At 35.3% G+C, this 21,500-nt stretch overlaps 1 protein-coding gene across 2 annotated transcripts in view; it reads left to right on the plus strand.

Moving 5' to 3' along the window:
- USP14 (ubiquitin specific peptidase 14) overlaps positions 1–21,500 on the plus strand; it is a 47,347-nt gene that overhangs the window by 21,888 nt on the left and 3,959 nt on the right. For both annotated transcript variants that reach the window (XM_025886487.2, XM_025886486.2), the window contains 8 exons: positions 4,301–4,359; positions 7,418–7,548; positions 8,741–8,821; positions 9,198–9,283; positions 10,829–10,943; positions 13,405–13,470; positions 13,622–13,714; positions 15,378–15,506. In XM_025886487.2, coding sequence (XP_025742272.1) covers positions 4,301–4,359; positions 7,418–7,548; positions 8,741–8,821; positions 9,198–9,283; positions 10,829–10,943; positions 13,405–13,470; positions 13,622–13,714; positions 15,378–15,506 — 760 coding nt within the window. The remainder of the gene's footprint in view (positions 1–4,300; positions 4,360–7,417; positions 7,549–8,740; positions 8,822–9,197; positions 9,284–10,828; positions 10,944–13,404; positions 13,471–13,621; positions 13,715–15,377; positions 15,507–21,500) is intronic.

Genomic DNA, 21,500 nt, shown 5'->3' on the forward strand with positions numbered 1-21,500 from the left:
AGTGCCTCAGTTCTGTTTTACATTTCACTGATTTGTGCATTAGCTTTGTTTCACAGCTGCTTATTTATCACAGCCTTTTCTTTAATCTCCTGTTCTTAATTTTGGATGATTCCTGCTTTTATTTCTCCGAGGCTCTGACGTACTCTTATTTAACCACCGCCACCCCCCCTCCCGGCCAATTTGGTCCTTTCAATTTTAACTCTGTTCTCTATTTAGATGTAAGGATTGATCTCTCCATTTGTTTGAAGATTGTGTACTTAGGCAACCACTTTCTCTTCCTTATGTCCCAATTGCAGATGATCTATGAGCAGCTTGCTGGGCAGCTCCCTGCCCTAGAAGGTAGCTACTTGGGACAGACTTGTCTTTATTCCAGGATTTCCTGTGTACTTTTTTCATCTGGGATACCTTCTAGCTTCTATTCCAAAGAGAACTCTTTCATGTTTTGGAGTTATTTCTCTGAGTTTTCTTTTTTTTTTTTTAAAGATTTTATTTATTTATTTGAGAGAGAGAGAACGAGAGAGAGAGAGAGCACGAGAGGGAAGAGGGTCAGAGGGAGAAGCAGACTCCCTGCTGAGCAGGGACCCCGATGCGGGACTCGATCCCGGGACTCCAGGATCATGACCTGAGCCGAAGGCAGTCGCTTAACTAACTGAGCCACTCAGGCGCCCTCTGAGTTTTCTATAAGCAGAGGAGATTTCATCCTGTTGAGTTTTCTTAAAACCAGATGAAGTATTTTTTGAATGCTAAGTTTTTACAAGAGGTTGGAAACCCTTCTACTAAACTAACTTAATACAAGAGGACATGGATGGGTTGTATGTCTTTGGAAAAATGGCATTAACTGATAAAATAGGAAGGAAAGAAGAAAATTTCCATGGAAGGTGTTTTACAGCTGGTGATGCTGAAGCTCATCCTTAAATACTTAAGGATTTTTATTTGGCAGGTTCTGGAGAGTGGGATGTATTTTATAAAGGCTAGAAGGAAAGTAGACTGGGTTAGCTGAAGAGGCAGTGAGGGCCAAGAACCAGAGCTGCAGGTAAAATCTGGTTTGCTTGATGCTGCCCAATAGTGGAACCTCATGATAATGTAAGAGTTCTGAATTTAGAACTTAAAGTGAAAAGTGTATATAATAAAAATTACCCTTAAATTCTATGAATTACTTACAAAAGACAGCATCTCATGGCCATATTTTTATCTAACTGGAAACTGGCAAGGCACCTTTTGGTAAGAACCACATAGTTTTTCATTAGCAATTACTAGGTTGCTGTTTTACTTGCATTTTCAAATTTGTATATGAATGATCTGTTCTTGATAGAACTTAACTATAAAATTGGTGGGACCCAGCCTTTTTTTTTTTTTTTTTTTTTTGCATTTTAAAGGTACATTTTCTGTGTCTTTTAGAGTCAGGTTTTTTTTTTGATTTTTTTTTTTTTTTAAGATTTTATTTATTTGACATAGCGAGAGCAGGAACACAAGCAGGGGGAGTGGGAGAGGGAGAAGCAGGCTTCCCGCTGAGCAGGGAGCCCGATGTGGGACTCGATCCCAGGACCCTGGGATCATGACCTGAGCTGAAGGCAGACGCTTAACAACTGAGCCACCCAGGCGCCCTTTTAGAGTCAGTTTTTAAAATTTGTTTTCCTATGAATTTGTCCTTTATGTCTTTAAGATATTTTAGCATAAGAGTTCTCTATTTTGGACCTGTATTTTCCCCCATTTTCATTTCTTATTTGCTATATGTATAGAAATTTATATATATAAATTTCCCCTTGATTATCTTGCCAGAGGTTTGTATATTTTATTTTTCACAGAAATCAGCTATTAGATTTATTCAGTCACTTCTTTTCATTGTCTGATTCATCCTACTTTTGTATTGATTTATTTGTTTTCCTTAGGCTGCTTTATTTTCTTAAGTTGTACACTTAGGTCATTTATTTGTTCTTGTGTATTAATGAAAGTACTTAGTTTTGAGTTTTTGCCTCTATTCCCTATTCATTAGATAAGGCTGTTCAGATTTTTTTTTTAAACACTATAAAATCTCTTCCTTTTGACCCCAAATTTGTTTTTAATTATTGATACAGCCATTAACATACAGAGAAGTGTGCGAACGAATTATCCCAGAGTGAACACATATGTGTAACCAACACAAACAGAACCCTATCAGCTTCTAAAAATCCCCTCACGACTCTCCCTTCCTGATCGCTACTCCACCTTTCTGTTCAAAATTGTTAATACTAGTGTGACTTTTAACCTCATAGATTAATTTTACCTATTTGGAACTCTTTATGAACAGAAACCTAGATTGTGTTCATTTGGGTCTAGCTCATTATTTTTGTGTGTAGTTGTAGTTCATGTTTATGCTATATAGTGTACCACTGTACACTGTACTACCAAATAATTATCCATTTTTCTGTTGATGAATGTTTGGGTTGAGCATGGTGTATGATTGATGTGAATATTTCACAGATGATAGAAAAGTCAAGGCATACTCTTTTTGTAGGTGATAGATAGGTATTAATAGACATTAAGTTGATGAATTATATTCGTTATATTCAGATTTTCTATATCATTCTATATCATTACTTAATTTTTATATATTATTGACTTGATAGAGACTAGAAAAGGTACTCTTTTTTGGGGGGTGGTCTGTAAAACCTCTCAATATTTCTGTTATATATCTCAGTACTCTTGTCAATTCCTCCTTTCTAACAGTTTTTCTTTGTAAAGTTCAGTTGTTAATGTTATTTGGTTTATTGGATGGTTTTATTTTACTTAGGAATTAAATGTTGGCGTAACAAGAGTTTTTTGTGGGGGGATGGTATTAAATCACTCATGATTTTCCATTCTCAGTTATTAAAAAAAGATAATTCATTAGTGTAGCCTTTTCCATAAATGTAGGAATAGTTACTTAGCAATGTCACCCTGTAACTAGAAGGAGAATCAGTAACAGTGGCAGTTGTGTCATTACATACTTCACTGATCTTTTGGGGTACACTTGCTTTATTAGTGCTTTATTTCAACTTCAGAAATGCCTTTTAGGTAGTTGTAAACTGAGTGGGAAACTGTTATGATTTTCACTTTTTAAAATGAACATATGTAATTTAGACATTGTTATGAATTGTATATTGAAAAATTAAAAAAAAATTTGAGCCATAGCAATTTCCAAAAGATCTAAAGAAACGAAAAAGAAAAACAGAACTTCTTAATTGGATATAATTTAACATATTTTCTCTGACCTCTTTCATTCTACTTAGCGCAGAGGTTTTTTTGTTTTTGAAATCAAAATATTTACATATAGTAAATACCAAATATCTTGTGTTTGGTGTGATCAGTTTTGATAAATGCAAATTCTGTGTTACCCATTTTACAAACTGTAGGACATTTCCCTCACCCCAGGATGTTTTTGTACTTGTACCTTTTCCCAGTCCTCATCGCCTCCACCACCCAGCTCTGCAAGCAGCTACTGATCTCTTAATAGTTTTGTGCATTCTGGAGGTTAAATGTACAGAATGTAATTTATTTTTGGTTTGGCTTAGTTCATTCAGCATGGTCTTTGAAGTTTACCCATGTTATTGATGGTGTGGATAGTCTCGTTGCTCCACATTCTTGCCAGTCTTGGTTGATTTCAGTTCTTTCGTCTTAGTCCCTCCAGTGGGTGTATTAATCAAAGTGAAAAGACAGTAATTCCTCTACCTCTCAATGTTTGATACTATCTGAGTGATAATTTCTGATCCTATGTCATAAGACATTGTATGAGTGAATACTATCGTTTATTTCCTTTGGATGGCCAGTCCTTTGTGCTATTGTAAATTAAATGAGAATTATAAATTGAAAGTGAATTTAGAAGTCATTTAATAGAAACACTGCAGTATATAGGTAGCAGACGGACTTGAAATTAAGTGCCTTATTTAATGTTACATAGCAAGTTAATGCTGAATGTAGGTGTATTGACTTTGATTTAATGTTTTTGACCTAAGGCTTTTTTTTATTTCTGAAAGCGTATTTTCTTTGTAATAATGGACATTAAGAGTGTACTTTTTTGTTTGACACTGTTTTCAGGAACTTTTTTTTTTTTTTTAAATAAGTTAGGAGAAGGAATTTAAAATAGGCTTCATTTATCTAAATTCCCTTTTTTTCTTAGTCATGCTTAAGGGAATAAGACCAGAAGAGAAGAAAATAGAAAGATGGGAACAACTCTGATAAAGTTGCAGTTGAAGATGTCATCATAAGCTCTTTTAATTAGTTTCTTCCCTTTTGAGTTTCAGAATGAATTAAATCCTATTTAATTCTGCCTTAATGTTCCCAGGTATGCAGGTGCCTTGAGAGCTTCAGGGGAAATGGCTTCAGCACAGTATATTACTGCAGGTCAGTATCTTAAATATACTCCTTTTTTGACAGGGCAGTGTAGTATTCAATAAATGTTATTTTTCACTTACAGTTTGTTTAGTAGCTTTCTGTTTACAAAATGTGTTTTGTAAAACATCTCATTAAAATTGGAGTATTTATACTTAAGCAACTTAAGGACTTAGTTTATTGTTCAAATTATAAACCAATGATATCTGTCTTTTCTGAAAAACAGTCTGGATGTTTTTGGATTAAAGTTAATTTTGGCTTTAGGTTCTATTAGTAAAATATATCTCTGGGGACATCCAGAGATAGATTTTATTGTAGTTGATGCAGTCATTATAAGAGAGAGTCTTAGTGTAAGGATATCATGAATGAGGTATTAGGAGAAACTGAAATTGTTAAAGGCTAGAAATAACTTATTTCTTCATTACATGGGACCATGTATTCTGTCCCCATTTGTTTTGGGCTAGTTTTACAAATGAATACTCTTAAGGGTTAGGTCGATAGGGTATTTTTATAGCCATGCCTTCTTGGGGGCAGGGGTTAACAATTTTATTGAGATATAATTCATAGCCCATATAATTTACCCACTTAAAGTGTATAATTCATTGTCTTTTAGTATATGCAGAGCTATGCAGCCATCACCACAGTCAATTTTAGAAAGTTTTCATCAACTTGAAAAAGAAACTGTAACATTTAGCACTCATCCTATTTTCTTCTCACCACTCCCAGCCCTATGCAACCACTAATCTACTGTCAGTCTCCATATATTTGCCTATTCTAGACTTTTGACATAAATGGAATTATACAGTATGTGGTCTTTTTTGACTGGCTTCTTTCACTTAGAATGTTTTCAAGGTTCATTCACATTGTAGTATGTATTAGTACTTTATTCCTTTTTATTGCTGAATGAGATTCTGTTGTGGATATATCACATTCCATTTGTCCTTTCATCCTTGATAGACATTTGGGTGGTTTCCACTTTCTGACTATTACAAATATTGCTGAAAACTTGTGCAAGCATTTCTGTGGACATAATGTTTTTATTTCTCTTGGGTATGTATCTGGGAGTGGAATTGCTTGGTCATATGGTAACTATATTTAACCTTTTGAGGAACTGCCAGACTGTTTTCCAAAGCAGTTGGCATCATTTTATATTTCTCCCATGAATGAGGGTTCCAATTTCTCTTGATAATACTTGGTATTGTCTGTCTTTGATTATAACCAGCCTAGGGGTGTGAAGTGGTATCTCATTGTGGTCAGCTGTTAATTTGTAATACTATAAACAGTAGGTTTCTCTGTGTCATTTGGAGTTAGAGATTTTCCTTTGACCTTTGTTTCCTGAAACTAGATTTATTTGTTGAAGTTTTTAATGAGAAAAATATCACTTATATCTAGTTCACGTGATTGCTTGTGTATCTGAGAGTGACTCAGAATTTCAGCAATTCTCCAGTATCCTATGAGTCTTGTAGTGAAGGGATGAAAGATACTGTTCTTCATTTTTAAATTTTATTTTGTGCTACATTATAAGAACAGTTCCAAGGATTCACCAGTTATTAACTTTTTGTCACATCTGGTTCATCATTCTCTATAACCATGTTCTTTATTTTCTGAACCATTTGAGAGTAAGGTACAGACATCCTGTCTTATTCCTAAATACTTCAGTATGTATTTCCCAAGTATAAGTACATTGATAACCACAAGAAAATTACCATTTTTCAAAATCTAGGAGTTTAACATGGATAAAGTACTCTAAAATACAAACTACTTACATTTTGGCAGTTGACCCAATATTGCCCATTATAAAGTTGTTTTTCTTTTTTGCTTTGGGAGCCAGTTTAGGATCACATATTGATTGCAGGTTGTCATGTCCTACTAGTCTCTTTTAATATACAGTGAGTGCATTTTTGACTTTATTTCAAACTAATGAAATACTTTGAGATGCTCTCTTTATGGGATATGTTAAATCTTAAATCATTTATTTTGAGTATTGTGTACCTTAAAGTGTTATTACAATTTAACCTTTTTTATTTTAAGAAACATTAGATTGGTAGATAACGTGATTTTTAGCTGTCCCTCCCCCCCAAATTTTTTTTTAAAGATTTTTTTATCTGTCAGAGAGAGAGCACACATGCACACAAGCAGTGGGAGCTGCAAAGGGAGAAGGAGAAGCAGGCTCTCCATTGAGCAGGGAGCCCGATGTGGGGCTCGATCCCAGGACCCTGGGATCATTACCTGAGCCGAAGGCAGACACTTAATGACTGAGCCATCCAGGTGCCCCCTAAAAATATTTTTAAACACCATGTTTAGTTGATTTATTTGGGAACATTTTATTAAACACTGGCTTTGTGTTGGGATATAATATTTGCTGGGCTTCAGTTTGTATAATAATGGTAGATAACATTTTACATATTAGCTAACAAAATAAGTCAAGCTAGGCTAGACTAGAATTTTGCCATACATGAGGTAAGGGCAAGGTGTGATAGCTAGGAAGCCAGCAGAGGAAAAGTATTCTGAACGCCCAGAGCGGGCCTGAGTCTATGAGCATGAGATTTATGAAGGTGAGAGAGGACAGTGAAGGAAAGATTTTGAAGAAGGTTTTTAGCTCTCACTAGAGTCAGGAAGTATGTTTAACAGATTTTAAAATTTCAGAGTTGAGTAGATGGGAACCAAGTACAGGCTTAAAGGGAGGTGGGTTGAGCGTGGTAACCTGATGGCCTGATAATGGCATAGTAACAGAGCAGTAACATTAGCCTATTTGATCCCTAGACAGAGGTTATGTGTTTTTTCTGGTGAATGAATATGCCCTGCTTTGTTTGGCAGACAAAGGCTGGCAAGGAGAGAGACTGAGGGGCAGGACTCAGAAGTTGTTCATAGTTAGTGATTACGTTATAAAGTCTGGTCGTTCTTCAAGATTTAAAAACAAATCTTATTGGGAATTTGACAACTACAAAAGGAGTAGATACGCTTAAAAATATTCCTCAGCAGTTTTGTTTGTATTAGTCTAGAATTAATTTACAGTAACATGTATTAAATATGTCACATTTATTAAAGCAGTGTTTGCTTTGTTTTTAAGCCCTTAGAGATTTGTTTGATTCCATGGATAAAACTTCTTCTAGTATTCCACCTATTATTCTACTGCAGTTTTTGCACATGGCTTTTCCACAGTTTGCAGAGAAGGGTGAACAAGGACAATATCTTCAGCAGGTAAACAGGGCAAGGTTCTGTGGTTTTCATTTTGTAAATGTAAAACCTAGGTGCTGTACACTTACCATGTTTATTTGTATTTCCAAACATACTCCCAATTATCAGTCCTTTCTAGTTCACAACATCATTGTTTCTGGCCTAGAGTGGTCTGTTAACTATTACCTTGCTTCTGTTTTTGTCCTGCAGTGTTTCTCCACACAGCCTCCAGAGTCCTTTATAAAATGTAAACAGGATTATGTTGGTCCCTTGTTCGTTACCTCTAGTGATTTTCTTTCCCTGTCCTGAATAATCTAGCCCCTGGCTTCCTATCTGAGCTCCTCATGTGCCACTCTCCCCCTTGCTTACTTCTTTGGCTCTCAGACACACTGGCTTCCTGGTTATTTTTTAAACCCTTCAGTATCCTCTTTCGCAGGGTCTTTGCTCTTATTTCTGTGGCTCTCAGATAAGTGCATGGTTTGCTTCCTCACCTCTTTCCGGTCTCATAGCTCAAATGTCAAGGCATCACAGAAGTTTTCTTGACTATCCTATTGAAATAGCACACTTCTTTCCCCTCATCACTTTCTGCTCCTGTATTGCTTTTTTTTATTCATAACTCTTCTCTTTAGATGAATTTGTTATATTTTGTTTATGTCCCCATTGAGAACTTTTTCTGTGTTGGTTACTGCTATGTGTCTAAAAAAGAGGATAGCAGGAAGGGCAGAATGAAGGGGGGGGAATTGGAGGGGGAGACGAACCATGAGAGACTATGGACTCTGAGAAACAAACTGAGGGTTCTAGAGGGGAGGGGAGTGGGGGGGTGGGGGTGGGTGTTAGCCTGGTGATGGGTATTAAAGAGGGCACATACTGCATGGAGCACTGGGTGTTATACGCAAACAGTGAATCATGGAACACTACATCAAAAACTAATGATGTAATGTATGGTGATTAACATAACATGAAAAAATAAAAATAAAACAGTGGTTAGCATAAGGAGGAGCTCAGTAAACATCTCTTGAATGAATGAATATTCTCGAATCCTCACTGTTTTGAAGATCCTATAATATCTAATTTGACTTAATATTTTTAAATTAAAAAAAAAAAAAACAGCTTTCTTCCCCTTCCATAAGGAAACAGCAATTCTTTTGGAAGGATTTTGTAGATAAAACAGTATCAACAGCCAGGATTATTTACTTTTGTCATTTTTAAATTACAGGATGCTAATGAATGTTGGATACAAATGATGCGTGTATTGCAACAGAAATTGGAAGCCATAGAGGATGATTCTGTTAAAGAGGTAATTGACATGTTTGTGATTATAGATTTTCATTATACCTTGATAAGTATACCCCCCCGGCCCCAAAAGCTTGAAATAAATTCATCCTAATAGACATGTACTTGAATAGTTTAGATGCTCAGTCCGTAGTTGGAATTTGAAAGCTTGCATCTGACACTTGAATTCATTGTATTATTTATTAAACTTAATTGATATTATTGAGCATCTGTGGTCTTTTGGTAATGTTTTTTGAACAGTAGAAGGATTTTACAGAAAGGGATTACATTTTAAAAAGCTTAAAATATGTATTTACTAAACTGGATTGTGTGAGGAAAAATATACATTAGTACCTATATGAAGTAAAATTGGAATTTTTATTTCATTTTAATTTTTGCAGACAGATTCTTCATCTGCATCAGCAGTGACACCTTCTAAAAAGAAAAGTTTAATTGATCAGTTCTTCGGAGTTGAGTTTGAAACTACGTATCCTTATGAGCCAAGATTTGTAGAGACTACTCATAACTTAGTAGAAGTGAATTGGTATCAGTAACATTGTTGACTGATTGGAGTGGTTGGTGGGGTATGTAGAAAAAATCTTCAGAGGCTTTTATGCCTAAAAGATAAAATGAAACTTTAGGAATTTGGAAAAATACCTCATCAGAGTAATCCTAAAGTTTACATAAATGTACACTTTAAGGGTATTATTTTTTCCTAAGAATATCTTTAGCAGAGTCAGCCTCATTAATTCACTTCATAGGGAATTAATTTTTAATTGTATGAAAGAGTATATCAGCCAGATTATATACATGAGATTGAACCAATTCATAAAACGTGAATTCAGAGGAGGACTATTTTCTAGGTCATGGGTAGAAACTGAAAGATTTCTGTTTATATATCTTTGTGTTAAAACCATTTTAAGACTGTGTAAGTACCAGCTTATATTTTTTTAGAGTTTATCCTTTTTTATTCATTACTCATATTGTTGGTAAGTGCATGAAGCACTTTATGTTGAGACAAATGTGGGGAACCAAAATATTTAAAATACCAGTGAACGATGCTAATTAATTCTTTTAATTCCAGTATGGTTAATATACAGTGTTATATTAGTTTCAGATATACAATATAATGATTCAACAGTTCCATACATTACTCAGTGCTCATCACAATCAGTGTATTCTTAATTCCCAATACCTATTTCACCCATCCCCCACCCACCTCCTTCATTCTTGTTGAGAATGGAATCATATGGTATTAATCTTTCTCTGACTTATTTCACTTAACATTATACACCTTGGATCCATCCATGTTGTTGTAAATAGCAAGATTTCATTCTTTTTTATGACTGAATAATATTCCATTGTATATACCCCCCCATGATCTTTATCCATTCATCTGTTGATGGACACGGGTTGCTTCCATAATTTGGCTATTGTAAATAATGCTGTAATTAAACATAGGGGTGCATATGTCTTTTCAAATTTTTTTTTTTTTTTAAAGAGAAAGGTTGGGGTGGGGGAGAGGGAGAGGGAGAATCTTAAGTAGGCTCCATGTCCAGTGGCGGAGCCTGACATGGGGCTCAATCTCAGAACTCCAAGATCATGACCTGAGCTGAAATCAAGAGTCAGATGTTTAACCAACCAAGCCACCCAGGGGCCCCTAACACTTGTTTTTTGTGTTTTTGATTTTAGCCATTCTGACAGGTGTGAGGTGACAGTGTGGTTTTGATTTGCATTTCCTTGAGGATGAATGACGTTGAGCATCCGTTCGAGTGTCGGTCATCTATATGTCTTTGGAGAAGTGTCAGTTCTCTTTATGTCTTCTGCCCATTTTTTTAATTGAATTATTATTTTGGTGTCATATAAGTTCTTTATATATTTTGGATACTAACCCTTTATCAGATGTCATTTGCAAATATTGATGCTATTAATCTTAATACCATTAGGATAATTTATTTTATTCAACATACAATTTATTATATTAGCGCAGATTGATTACCTGTTGGTATATTCCTTATCTTATTTCTCAAAGCATGAAATGTACAGAATCTGAAGAAGAAGAGGTCACTAAAGGAAAGGAAAATCAACTTCAACTTAGCTGTTTTATCAATCAAGAAGTCAAGTATCTTTTTACAGGACTTAAATTGGTAAGATCAGTTACAGTTGATCCTCATTATAAATAGATTCTCTATTTGCAGGTGTATGTACTTGCTAAAATTTATTTGTAACTGTAACAACAGTACTTGGTGCTTTCATGGTCATTTGTAGACATGTTCCGAGTGGCAAAAGTTTTGAGTTGCCAGACACAGTCTCACCTGAGGTCCAAAAAAGTGATGCTCTCCCTTCTTGTTTCAACTCATACTGTTAACAAGTGTCCTTTTACTGTAATTTTAGTACCACAACTTTCTGCAATTTTGTGCTTTTTGTTGATTTGCTGTTTAAAATGGCCTTCAGGCATAGTGCTGAAGTGCTATCTAGTGTTCTAAGCCTGAGAAGGCTGTGTGTGAATGTTTATTAGATAAGCCTTAAGGAGAAAATAATGTTTGTTAGATAAGCTTCATTTAGGGATGGGTTATAGTATAGTTGGCTGTGAAGACAGAGTTATCATTAAATAGAAACACACATGACACAAGATTGTGTATTGATAGGTAGACAGAAGTGTTGTGACCAGAGGCTTGCAGGAGGCCTCTGAGGGTATTATAATGAGAATTTATTAGTAATAATGAGGTATCAACTGGGATTGTACTGTGTAAATCAGGCCACGTAGGCCCTCTGCCTTTGCACCAGTATTGCACCTGAGGCCCTGGAATGTAAGTGACTTCATTGCTTTGTCACAGAGCTGTGTCTAGAACTTGATTCTCTCATTCGCCAGTTAGTACTCTTTCCCCAGTTTCATACTACAGAATGCACTCTAATGAGCCGATTGATAAAATATAACAGTTTTGCTTGCTAATTTAGTACTTTGATATGGTTTGGGAAATATGTACATGTTTTGGAGGATAGGCAATGAATTGGGGCAGGGAGTGCATTGATAAACAAGATAATTTGTCATCAGGGAGTTCCCATCTACAACTTGGGGTAAGATCAGTTAGGGGAGTGGTTGGTAAATACATAAGAGGCAAAGAGAGAAAGTAATATTCTCTGTCCTGTGATACTGAGGGGGAGTGTAGTGAGGCATACTGGCTTTTGAGAGAAGTTCATTTTAAAAGCTTAAAAATAATGGCTAACCCCTGAGAGTCCTATAACAAATTATGATGTGCAAATTTCAGGACATCAGAACATGAAACATAAATGTAATTGGAGAGTATCGAATGGAATGTTTTGGCAGGGACTCTTCAGGATGATATTTTTTTCTTCATAATTTTATAAAATTCCAGAAAAACTAAATGTACTTGGAGCTTCTAGGTGATAGTGGATTAGTGATAATATGTATAGCTTACCTGACGAATAACATCACACCAGATATGTGTTCTTGAAAAGCATGTATTTATGAGATGTATTGTCTTGCCCATTGTTTAGATGCTTTATCATCATTTGTTCTGATTATTCTAGAGTAATTTGGTTCCATATTTCTTTACCCTTTTGCTGTCGAACAAACTTGATTAAATGTTAAAAAGCTACACGGATGGTGATTCCTTCTGTAATGAGATTAGTAATTTTTGAAAATTAAAAAGAATTTTTTTACACAAGTAACATGCTTATAGTGAACATTAACAGTAGATTTTTAACTCCAATTTCTTGTGTATTAATGTTCTTACAAAGCAGAGCACATTAGTAGTGCTTTTTTTAATATTAATAGTAGCTTATTGAATTCATTGAATGTAGAATGTATGCCAAATGGTTGTCCATGTTTTTTTACATGTACTAACTTAGGTAGTTCTCACAACAGCACTATGATATAGATATTATCATCATTTCTATGTGATGCCCAGAGGGGATAACTGTCTTGCTCAGTGTCACATAGGCTGTAAAAAATGGAAAGGCAGACATGGTCAAGATATGTATAGTCGCTAAAGACTTTTCCACATTTGTTAGATTAACAGGTTTTCTTTGTGATGACTTTTCTCAAATTTGAGAATAATTGGCTCTAGAAGGCTTTTATACATAAAGGATAAAGAACAGGGGTTTCCTACATTCTCATAATTGTCCTCCTGTGTGAGTATTCTAATAATCTGTATGTAGGCAGAAGCCATAAAGGCTTTTTTATGTTATATAACATACAGTGTAAACTCAGAATCTGAGCAACATTTGGGTCACAATTTAAAACTTCAGACATTATTTACATTCTGAGGAGTTCACACCAGTATAAATTGATACCTTTTAAGGACTGAATCGTATCTAAAAGCCTTCCTACATTGTCTTCATTGAAATTATTTTTCAGTGGCATGAATCAATTGACGTATATTGTCTATTAAGGAGTACTAATTTTTAAAAGAATTAAAAATGTGATTCTAGGGGCACCTGGCTGGCATGCAACTCTTGATCCTCGAGGTCATCAGTTAAAGCCCCACTTTGGCTGTAGAGCTTACTTTAAAAAAAAGTGTGATTCTATATTGCAGAAAAAATACTTTAAAACTAAAAATGTTTGGTCTTCTGTTCTTTTTTTAGCGACTTCAGGAAGAAATCACTAAACAGTCTCCAACATTGCAAAGAAATGCTTTATATATCAAATCTGTAAGTTTTGCATTCCTTTTGAATTTGAATCCATTTTGATGAAAGGTTTCCAGTTAGTTAATTTTACGCAGTCTTTGTTTTTTTACCAAACATTAAAAACTTCTGTGGTATTTGCATGTGATAGGATTTCTTGCATTTTCTTTCCCCTCAGTCTAAGATCAGCCGACTACCTGCTTACTTGACAATTCAGATGGTTCGATTTTTTTATAAAGAGAAGGAATCTGTGAATGCTAAAGTTCTTAAGGTTAGTAATGAACTTCAGTATAATAAAATATTGTAATTCTTTGACGGCAATCCCCAATTCACAATAGGTTTCTTTCTTCCTTTAGGGATAAACTTTCTTTCAAATATTGTAAGTAGGGACGTTATTAACATTAGACAAGTGGTTCTTTTTTTTAAGATTTTTATTTGTTTGTTAGAGAGAGGGACAGCATGCACAAGCAGGGAGAGCAGGAGGCAGAGGGAGAAGCATGCTCTCTGCTGAGCAAGAGCCCCATGTGGGACTCGATCCTAGGACTCTGGGATCATGACCTGAGCTGAAGGTAGACGCGTAACTGACTGAGCCACCAGGCGCCCCGTCCTTTTTATTTTAAATCATACACATGCCTGACTTTCACTACCAGCCCACCCCTAGCAGTTGATTAAGTAGGACCTGAAGTCCTAAAAATTTTTCATAAGATTCCCAATTAGTTCTGATGGATGCCCTCCACTCCCCAGAAATCCTGCTCTAGACCAGATCCTCAACTCCACAGATACTGACCCCAGCAGGTTTAGAGGATGGGAGTGTGGGGTAGGAGGCATGCTGCACTCTCTCGTGCAGTAGTTGTAATCTCTTGAGTAAGAGCCAGCCTTATGATGTAGCTGTTCTGTAGAACTGTAGCTCTGCTACATATCCACAGTCCGTGATCCCTGGGAGAGGTGTCTATAATTCTATCCTCTTGACCTGAAATTCATAATACACTTTCAAATATACTTACTGTTACATCAAAAACTAATGATGTAATATATGGGGATTAACATAACAATAAAAAATAGAAAAAACCCAAAAAAACCCAAAAAACACAAATATACTTACTGTTATATGATAAGGTTAAATGTAGTTGGAGTATTTACAATGTTAACTTTATGTATTAATATTAGTTTTGAACCGTATCACTATTATTTCTTTGTAAAGGTGTATTTCAAATTACAAAAGTCATTAAGTGACCCCATTTGTAAATTGATTCCATTGTCAGTTTTAGGTATCCATTATTTTCACAGCAACTGTTGTGCTGTGTTTCTGAAATGCTTCTTTTGTCATATAAATTTGGTGACTCTTCTGTGGTCAGAGTCTTGGGTTTAATTGGAAAAAAAAGCTAAACAAATGTTTTTAATCTTAAAAAGTTAGAACCAGGTGCCTGGTTGGCTCAGTCAGTAGAGCATGCGACTCTTTATCTTTTAACATTTTATTTATGTATTTTACAGAGAGAGTGAGAGACAGAGACAGAGCATGAGCAGCGGGGAGGAGGAGGCAGAGGCAGAGGGAGAGGGAGAAGCAGGCTCCCCGCTGAGCAGGGAGCCCGATGTGGAGCTCCATCCCAGGACTCCTGGGATCATGACCTGAGCTGAAGGCTGATGCTTAAGCAACTGAGCCAACCAGGTGCCCCCTGACTCTTGATCTTAGGGTCATGAATTCAAGCCCCACACTGGGCATGGAGCTATTTAAAAAAAAAAAAAAAGTTGGGACCACATTGAAAATAAGCACTATGATGTTTTCAGCTGCATAGATTTGCAAGTGATTTTTATGAATTTTATTTTCAACTTCATTTGAATTATGAAAGTACTACTATAAAAGTATGATAGATATTTTAAATAAGTACCTTTATAAGGGTGTTTACACATATTCTTTCTTTTTGGTTTGTATATAGGATGTTAAATTTCCTCTTATGTTGGATGTGTATGAACTGTGTACCCCAGAACTTCAGGAGAAAATGGTCTCTTTTCGAACAAAATTTAAGGATCTAGAAGATAAAAAAGTGAATCAGCAGCCAAAGACAGTAGGTTCTTATTGCTGATTTAATCAGTGTTCAGCAATTACTGTTAATCTCTTAGTAATTACTTTGTTAATCTCTTAGTAAAAATGGATGAACCTTTATTTTATTTAGCACATATACAAAGTTTTAGGTGTATTTTAGCATAAGAAAAAGAACTCTAGTTATGGTAAATAGGCCCTTTATGGTAGAGTAAGCTTAATATTTTCTTTTTTCCTGTAATCTGTAGCCTATATTTCTTTTATATTTATCTCCTCAAAGCATTTCACATAAAGTGTTGTCTAGTGTTTTCAGTGTATTTTATTGTTTTCCTTGTAAGTCATGGAGTTATTTCTATTTTTAGATGGAATTAGTGGTATAGAATATTGGCTCATCTATGCCTATAGTGACAAATAAGTTGTATCTTTTTAATTTTGTATTTAATTTTTATTTAAATTCAAGTTAGTTAACATAGAGTACAATATTGGTTTCAGGAGTAGAATTCAGTGATTCATCACTTACATACAACACCCAGTGCTCATCATAACAAGTGCTCCTCTAATGCCCATTGTCATCTAGCCCATCCCCCACCTGCCTTGTTCCAACAACTCTCCATTTGTTCTGTATGGTTAAGAGTCTTTTATTGTTTATTTCCCTGTCTCTCTCTCTTTTTCCCCCCTCCCCCTATGTTTATCTGTTTTGTTTCTTAAACTCCATATGAGTGAAATCATATGGTATTTGTCTTTCTCTGACTGACTGACTTCACTTAGTGTAATACACTCTAGCTCCATCCATGTCATTGCAAATGGCAAGATTTCGTTCTTTTTGCTGGTTGAGTAATATTCGCGTGTGTGTGTACACACGTCTTTATCCATTCATCAGTCGATGGACATTTGGGCTCTTTCCATAGTTTGGCTATTGTTGATGGTGCTGCTGTCAACATCAGGATGCATGTGTCCCTTCGAATCTGTCTTTTTGTATCCTTTGGGTAAATACCTAGTATTGCTGTTGCTGGGTTGTAGGGTAGCTCTATTTTCAACTTTTTGAGGAACCTCCATCCTGTGTTCCAGAGTGGCTGCACCAGCTTGCATTCCCACCAACAGTGTAGGAGGCTTCCCCTTTCTCCACATCCCGCCAACATCTGTTTCCTGACTTGTTAATTTTAGCCATTCTGACTGGTGTGATAAATTGTATCTTTTAATAAGTGCTGCTTGTATGCCTGCTGTAACTGCTAAAATCACAACCTGAGGAAACTTTGTATTTAATAAGTTGTATTATTTTAGGTTCAGATAGGGTACAGCTGAACTGTGTTGGATTTTTTTTTTCCACAATGAAAAAGATCTTTCCTGATAACTAGAAATATTTCCAGTGTGATATTATATATCAAATTTAAATTCTGCAAATTACTGTGTGTGTGTAGTGCATGTGTTAAATAGTTTTTTTAAACATTAAAATTTATTTTGCGATAATTGTAGAATCACATGCATTTATAAGAAATAATATGAAGAGGGGCGTCTGGGTGGCTCAGTGCATTAAGTGACTGCCTTCTGTTCAGGTCGTAATCCCGGTGTCCTGGGATTGAGCCCCGCATCAGGCTCCCTGCTCAGCTCCCTGCTTCTCCTCCCTCTGCCTGCCGCTCCCCCTGCTTGTGAGTGCACTCTCTCTCTCTGTCAAATAAATAAAATCTTTAAAAAAAAAGAAATAATATGAAGAGATCCAGGTACCTTTTACCAAGTTTCCCCTGTGGTAATAGCTTGCAAAATAATAACACAGTATCACAACTTGGATATTGACTTTGATGCGGTCTAGATACAGTACATTCTCATCACTACAAAAATTCCACATACTGCCCCTTTGTAGACAAACCCACTTTCCTTTGGCCCCTGCCTCCTCTTCAATTCCTAGCAACTGTTAACCTGTTTCTCCATTTCTGTAGTTTTGTCATTTTAAGACATGAAATGGAATATATATATATATAATACTATATTATACATATACTATATATATACTGTATAAATGGAATCCTATCATATATAACTTTTTGGGATTTTCTTTTCTCAGCATACATAATTCTCAGGAAATTAGTCCAGGTTATTTTGTATAGCAGTAGTTCCTTCTTTTTTGTTGCTAAATAGTATTCCATTATGCATATACCATATTTTGCTCAACCATTCAGCTATTGAAGGACAGCTGGATTGTTTCTAGTTTCATTTATTTTGAATAAAGTTGCTATATGTATTCATGTACCATTTTTTTTTTTTAAAGATTTTTTATTTGAGAGAAAAAGAGAGAGAGCATGAGCCAGGGGGAGGGGCAGAGAGAGAGGGAGAAGCAAACTCCCTGCTGAGCAGGGAGCCTGATGTGGGACTCGATCCCAGGACCCTGGGATCATGACCTAAGCCGAAGGCAGATGCTTAACCGACTGAGTCACCCAGGTGCCCCTCATGTACCAGTTTTAGTGTAAACATAACTTTTCATTTCTCTGGAAATAAATACCCAGTAGTATAATTGCTAGATTGCATGATAGTTGTATATTTAATTTTTAAAGAAACTGTCAAAGGTTTTCCATAGGGACTATACCATTTTAAATGCTCATTAGCAGTATATGACTGATCCACTTTGTGCATTCTTGCTAGAATTTGGTGATGTCAGTATTCTTTATTTTAGCCATTTGTTTTTTTTTTTTTTTTAAAGATTTTATTTATTTATTCATGAGAGACAGAGAGAGAGAGAGAGAGAGGCAGAGGGAGAAGCAGGCTCCCAAGGAGCAGGGAGCCCGATGGGGGACCCGATCCCAGGACTCTGGGATCGTGACCTGAGCTGAAGGCTTAACCATATGAGCCACCCAGGTGCCCTATTTTAGCCATTTGGATAGGTTTGCAGTGATATCTCACTGTGGTTTTTAATTTGCTTTTTCCTAATGGCTAATAATGTTGAGTGTGTCTCCATGTATTTATTTGCCATTTGTATATCCTCTTTGGTGAAATGTTTCTTCTTGTCTATTCATTTTCTAATTGTGCTATTTTTCACTCTTGAATTTTGAGAGTTCTTTATATTATAAATACTAATCCTTTGTCAGATACATGGCTATCATATATTTTCTCCTTGCCTTTGTCTTTATCTTTTCATCTTTTTTAGGGTCTTTTGCAGAGGAAAAGTTTTTAATTTTTAGGTAATCCAGTGTATTTTTCTTTGGTTGTTCTTTTGGTGTCTTATCTAACAAACCATTGCCTAGTCAAAGGCCACAAAGATTTATGTCTGTTTCTCTTATAAGAGTTTTAAAGTTTTAGTTCTTCCCATTTAGTTCTTCCCTGGTTTTTGATCTGTTTTGGGTTAATTTTTGTGTGTGGGATGAGGTGCATATCCAAATTCATTCTGTTGCGTGTGAATATCCTGTTCTTTGCCCACTGAATGGTCTTGGTACCCTTGCAGAAAATCAGTTGACTATAGAGATCTATATATCTGGACTCTCTTTTATTCCACAGGTCTTTGTCTGTCCTTATGCCAGTATCACAGTCTTGATTACTGTAATTTTGTAGTAAGGATGTAGCAAAGTATGAGCCTTTCAGCTGTTCTTCTTTTCAAGATTGTTTTGGCTCTTATGAATGCCTTGTATTTCCATTATTTTAGGATCAGCTTGTGTATTACTTCAAAAAAAACAATTGGAATTTTGATAGGATTGCAGTGAATCTGTAGATAATTTGGAAAGGATTGCTATTTTAATAGCATTAAGTCTCGGCAGTCCATGAACTTGATGTCTTTGTATTTATTTGTATCTTAATTAATTTTTTAACAATGTTTTATAGTTTATAGTATATAAATCTTATACTTTGGCTAACTTTATTCTTAAGTATTTTATTCTTTTTTGATGTTTGAGTAAGTGGCATTGCTTTCTTAATTTCATTTTTAGATTATTCTTTGTGATTGATTTTTGTATATTGATCTTTGCTGAACTGGTTTATTAACTGTTTCTTTTTTTCTTCTTTTATTTTTTGAAAGATTGTGTAGAATTAGTGTTAATTCTTTTTTAAAGGTTTGGTAGAACATTGGTAGAAAAAAAGCAGCCTGGAGATTTTTTTCCAGGCATTTTTAAATTAAATATTTGACTTCCTTTGTAGTTATGGGCTATTCAAATGATGTATTTCATATTAGGTTTGTTTTGGTACTTTGTTTTCATGGAATTGATGTGTTTTATCTAGCTTGTCAATTTTGTGTTGTAGAGTTGTTCCTTGTATTTATTTATTTATTTTTGATGTCTGCAGGGTCTGTAATATCTGTCCCGTTTCATTCCTGATATTGGTAATTTGTCTTTTTTCCTTTGTCTTGTTAGAGGATTGTCAGTTTTATGATCTTTTCAAAGAACTGGCTAAATGGATTTTTCTCTTTTTCTGTAATATTAATGATTTCTACTCTTCTGCTTGTTTGGGGTTTATTTTGTTCTCCTTTTTCTAGTTCTTAAATTGTGGGAGCTTAGATTTTTGACTTCAAACTTTTCCCTAATGTATGCATTTAGTGCTATACATTCTCTCTCAGCAGTGCTTTTACTCTGTCCTACAAATTGTTATATTGTATTTTCATTTTCATTCTGTTCCTTGTAATTTTTTTTTTTAAAGGTTTTATTTATTTGAGATGGAGAGAGAGCACAAGAGTGAGAGCATGAGCAGGGGTTGGGGAGGGGCTGTGGGAGAGGAAGAAACAGACTGCCCACTTGGATCAGGACTTGAGCTGAAGGCAGATGCTTAACCAACTGAGCCACCCAGACACCTCTCTATTCCTTGTATTTAAAAAAAATAAATCTCCCATGGGACTTCTCTTTGAATTTGGATTATTTAGAAGTGTCTTGTTTAGTTTCCAAATATTTGGAAATTTATTATCTTGCTGTTACTGCTTCTAGTTTGATTTCATTGTGAGAGAACACACTTGTGTGATTTAAATTCCTTTAAATTTGAAGTTTGCTTTATGGCTTAGGATGTGATATATCTTGGTATATGTTCTGTGGGTATTTGGAAAAAAAAAATTGCATTTTATGGTTGTTGAATGGAATGAATGTTCTGTAGATGTTGATTAGATCCAGTTGGTTGATGGTGGTGTTGCATGTTCCTGTAACCCATGCTGTTTTTCTGTCTAGTTCTATCAGTTTTTGTGAGAGGAGTGAGGAAGCTAAAATTGTGGTTTTATGTGTTTCTCCATTCAGTTCTGTCCACTTTTGCTTTGCATGTTTTGTAGCTCTGTTATTTGGTGCATACACCTTTAGGATTGCTAAGTATTCTTTTTTTTTTTTAAAGATTTTATTTTATTATTTATTTGAGAGAGAGAGAATGAGAGATAGCACGAGAGGGAAGAGGGTCAGAGGGAGAAGCAGACTCCCCACAGAGCAGGGAGCCTGATGTGGGACTCGATCCTGGGACTCCAGGATCATGACCTGAGCTGAAGGCAGTTGCTTAACCAACTGAACCACCCAGGCGCCCTAGGATTGCTAAGTATTCTTAAGTGGAGTGACCCTTTTATTATATGTGCTGCTGAAGCGAGCACTGGAGTGACCGTTTTATGTTAGGCAACGTCCCTCTCTGTCCCTGGTAGTTTTCTTTACTCTGAAGTCTTCTTTTCTGATACTATTGCCAATGCTGCTTTGTTTTTGTTAATGTTTGCATGATGTCTTTTTGTATTCTTTTACTTTAAATTTGCCTGTATTATATTTGAAGAGTTTCTTATAGACAGCATAGAGTTGGTCGTGTTTTTTAATACATTGTTAATCTCTTATTGCTTTATTTAGACCATTTACATTTAATGTAAGTTGATTTGTTAGTTAATTGTGTTATATTTTGCTTTCTCTTTGTTCTGTTTTTCACTTCTTTTTATTGCCTTCTAGGTTATTGAACATATAATAGAATTCTAATTTGACTTATCTACAATTTTTTAAAGATCTTTTTCTTTGTATGCCTTTTTCTATGGTTACTCTAGGTGTCAAATTTTAATACAAAAAGGAATGGTTGACTTAATTGCCATTTTTTTGTTGTGGGA

Source organism: Callorhinus ursinus, unplaced genomic scaffold (assembly GCF_003265705.2).
Source record: "Callorhinus ursinus isolate GAN/ISIS: 27379988/994484 unplaced genomic scaffold, GSC_fseal_2.0 scaffold11, whole genome shotgun sequence".
NCBI lineage: Eukaryota > Metazoa > Chordata > Mammalia > Carnivora > Otariidae > Callorhinus > Callorhinus ursinus.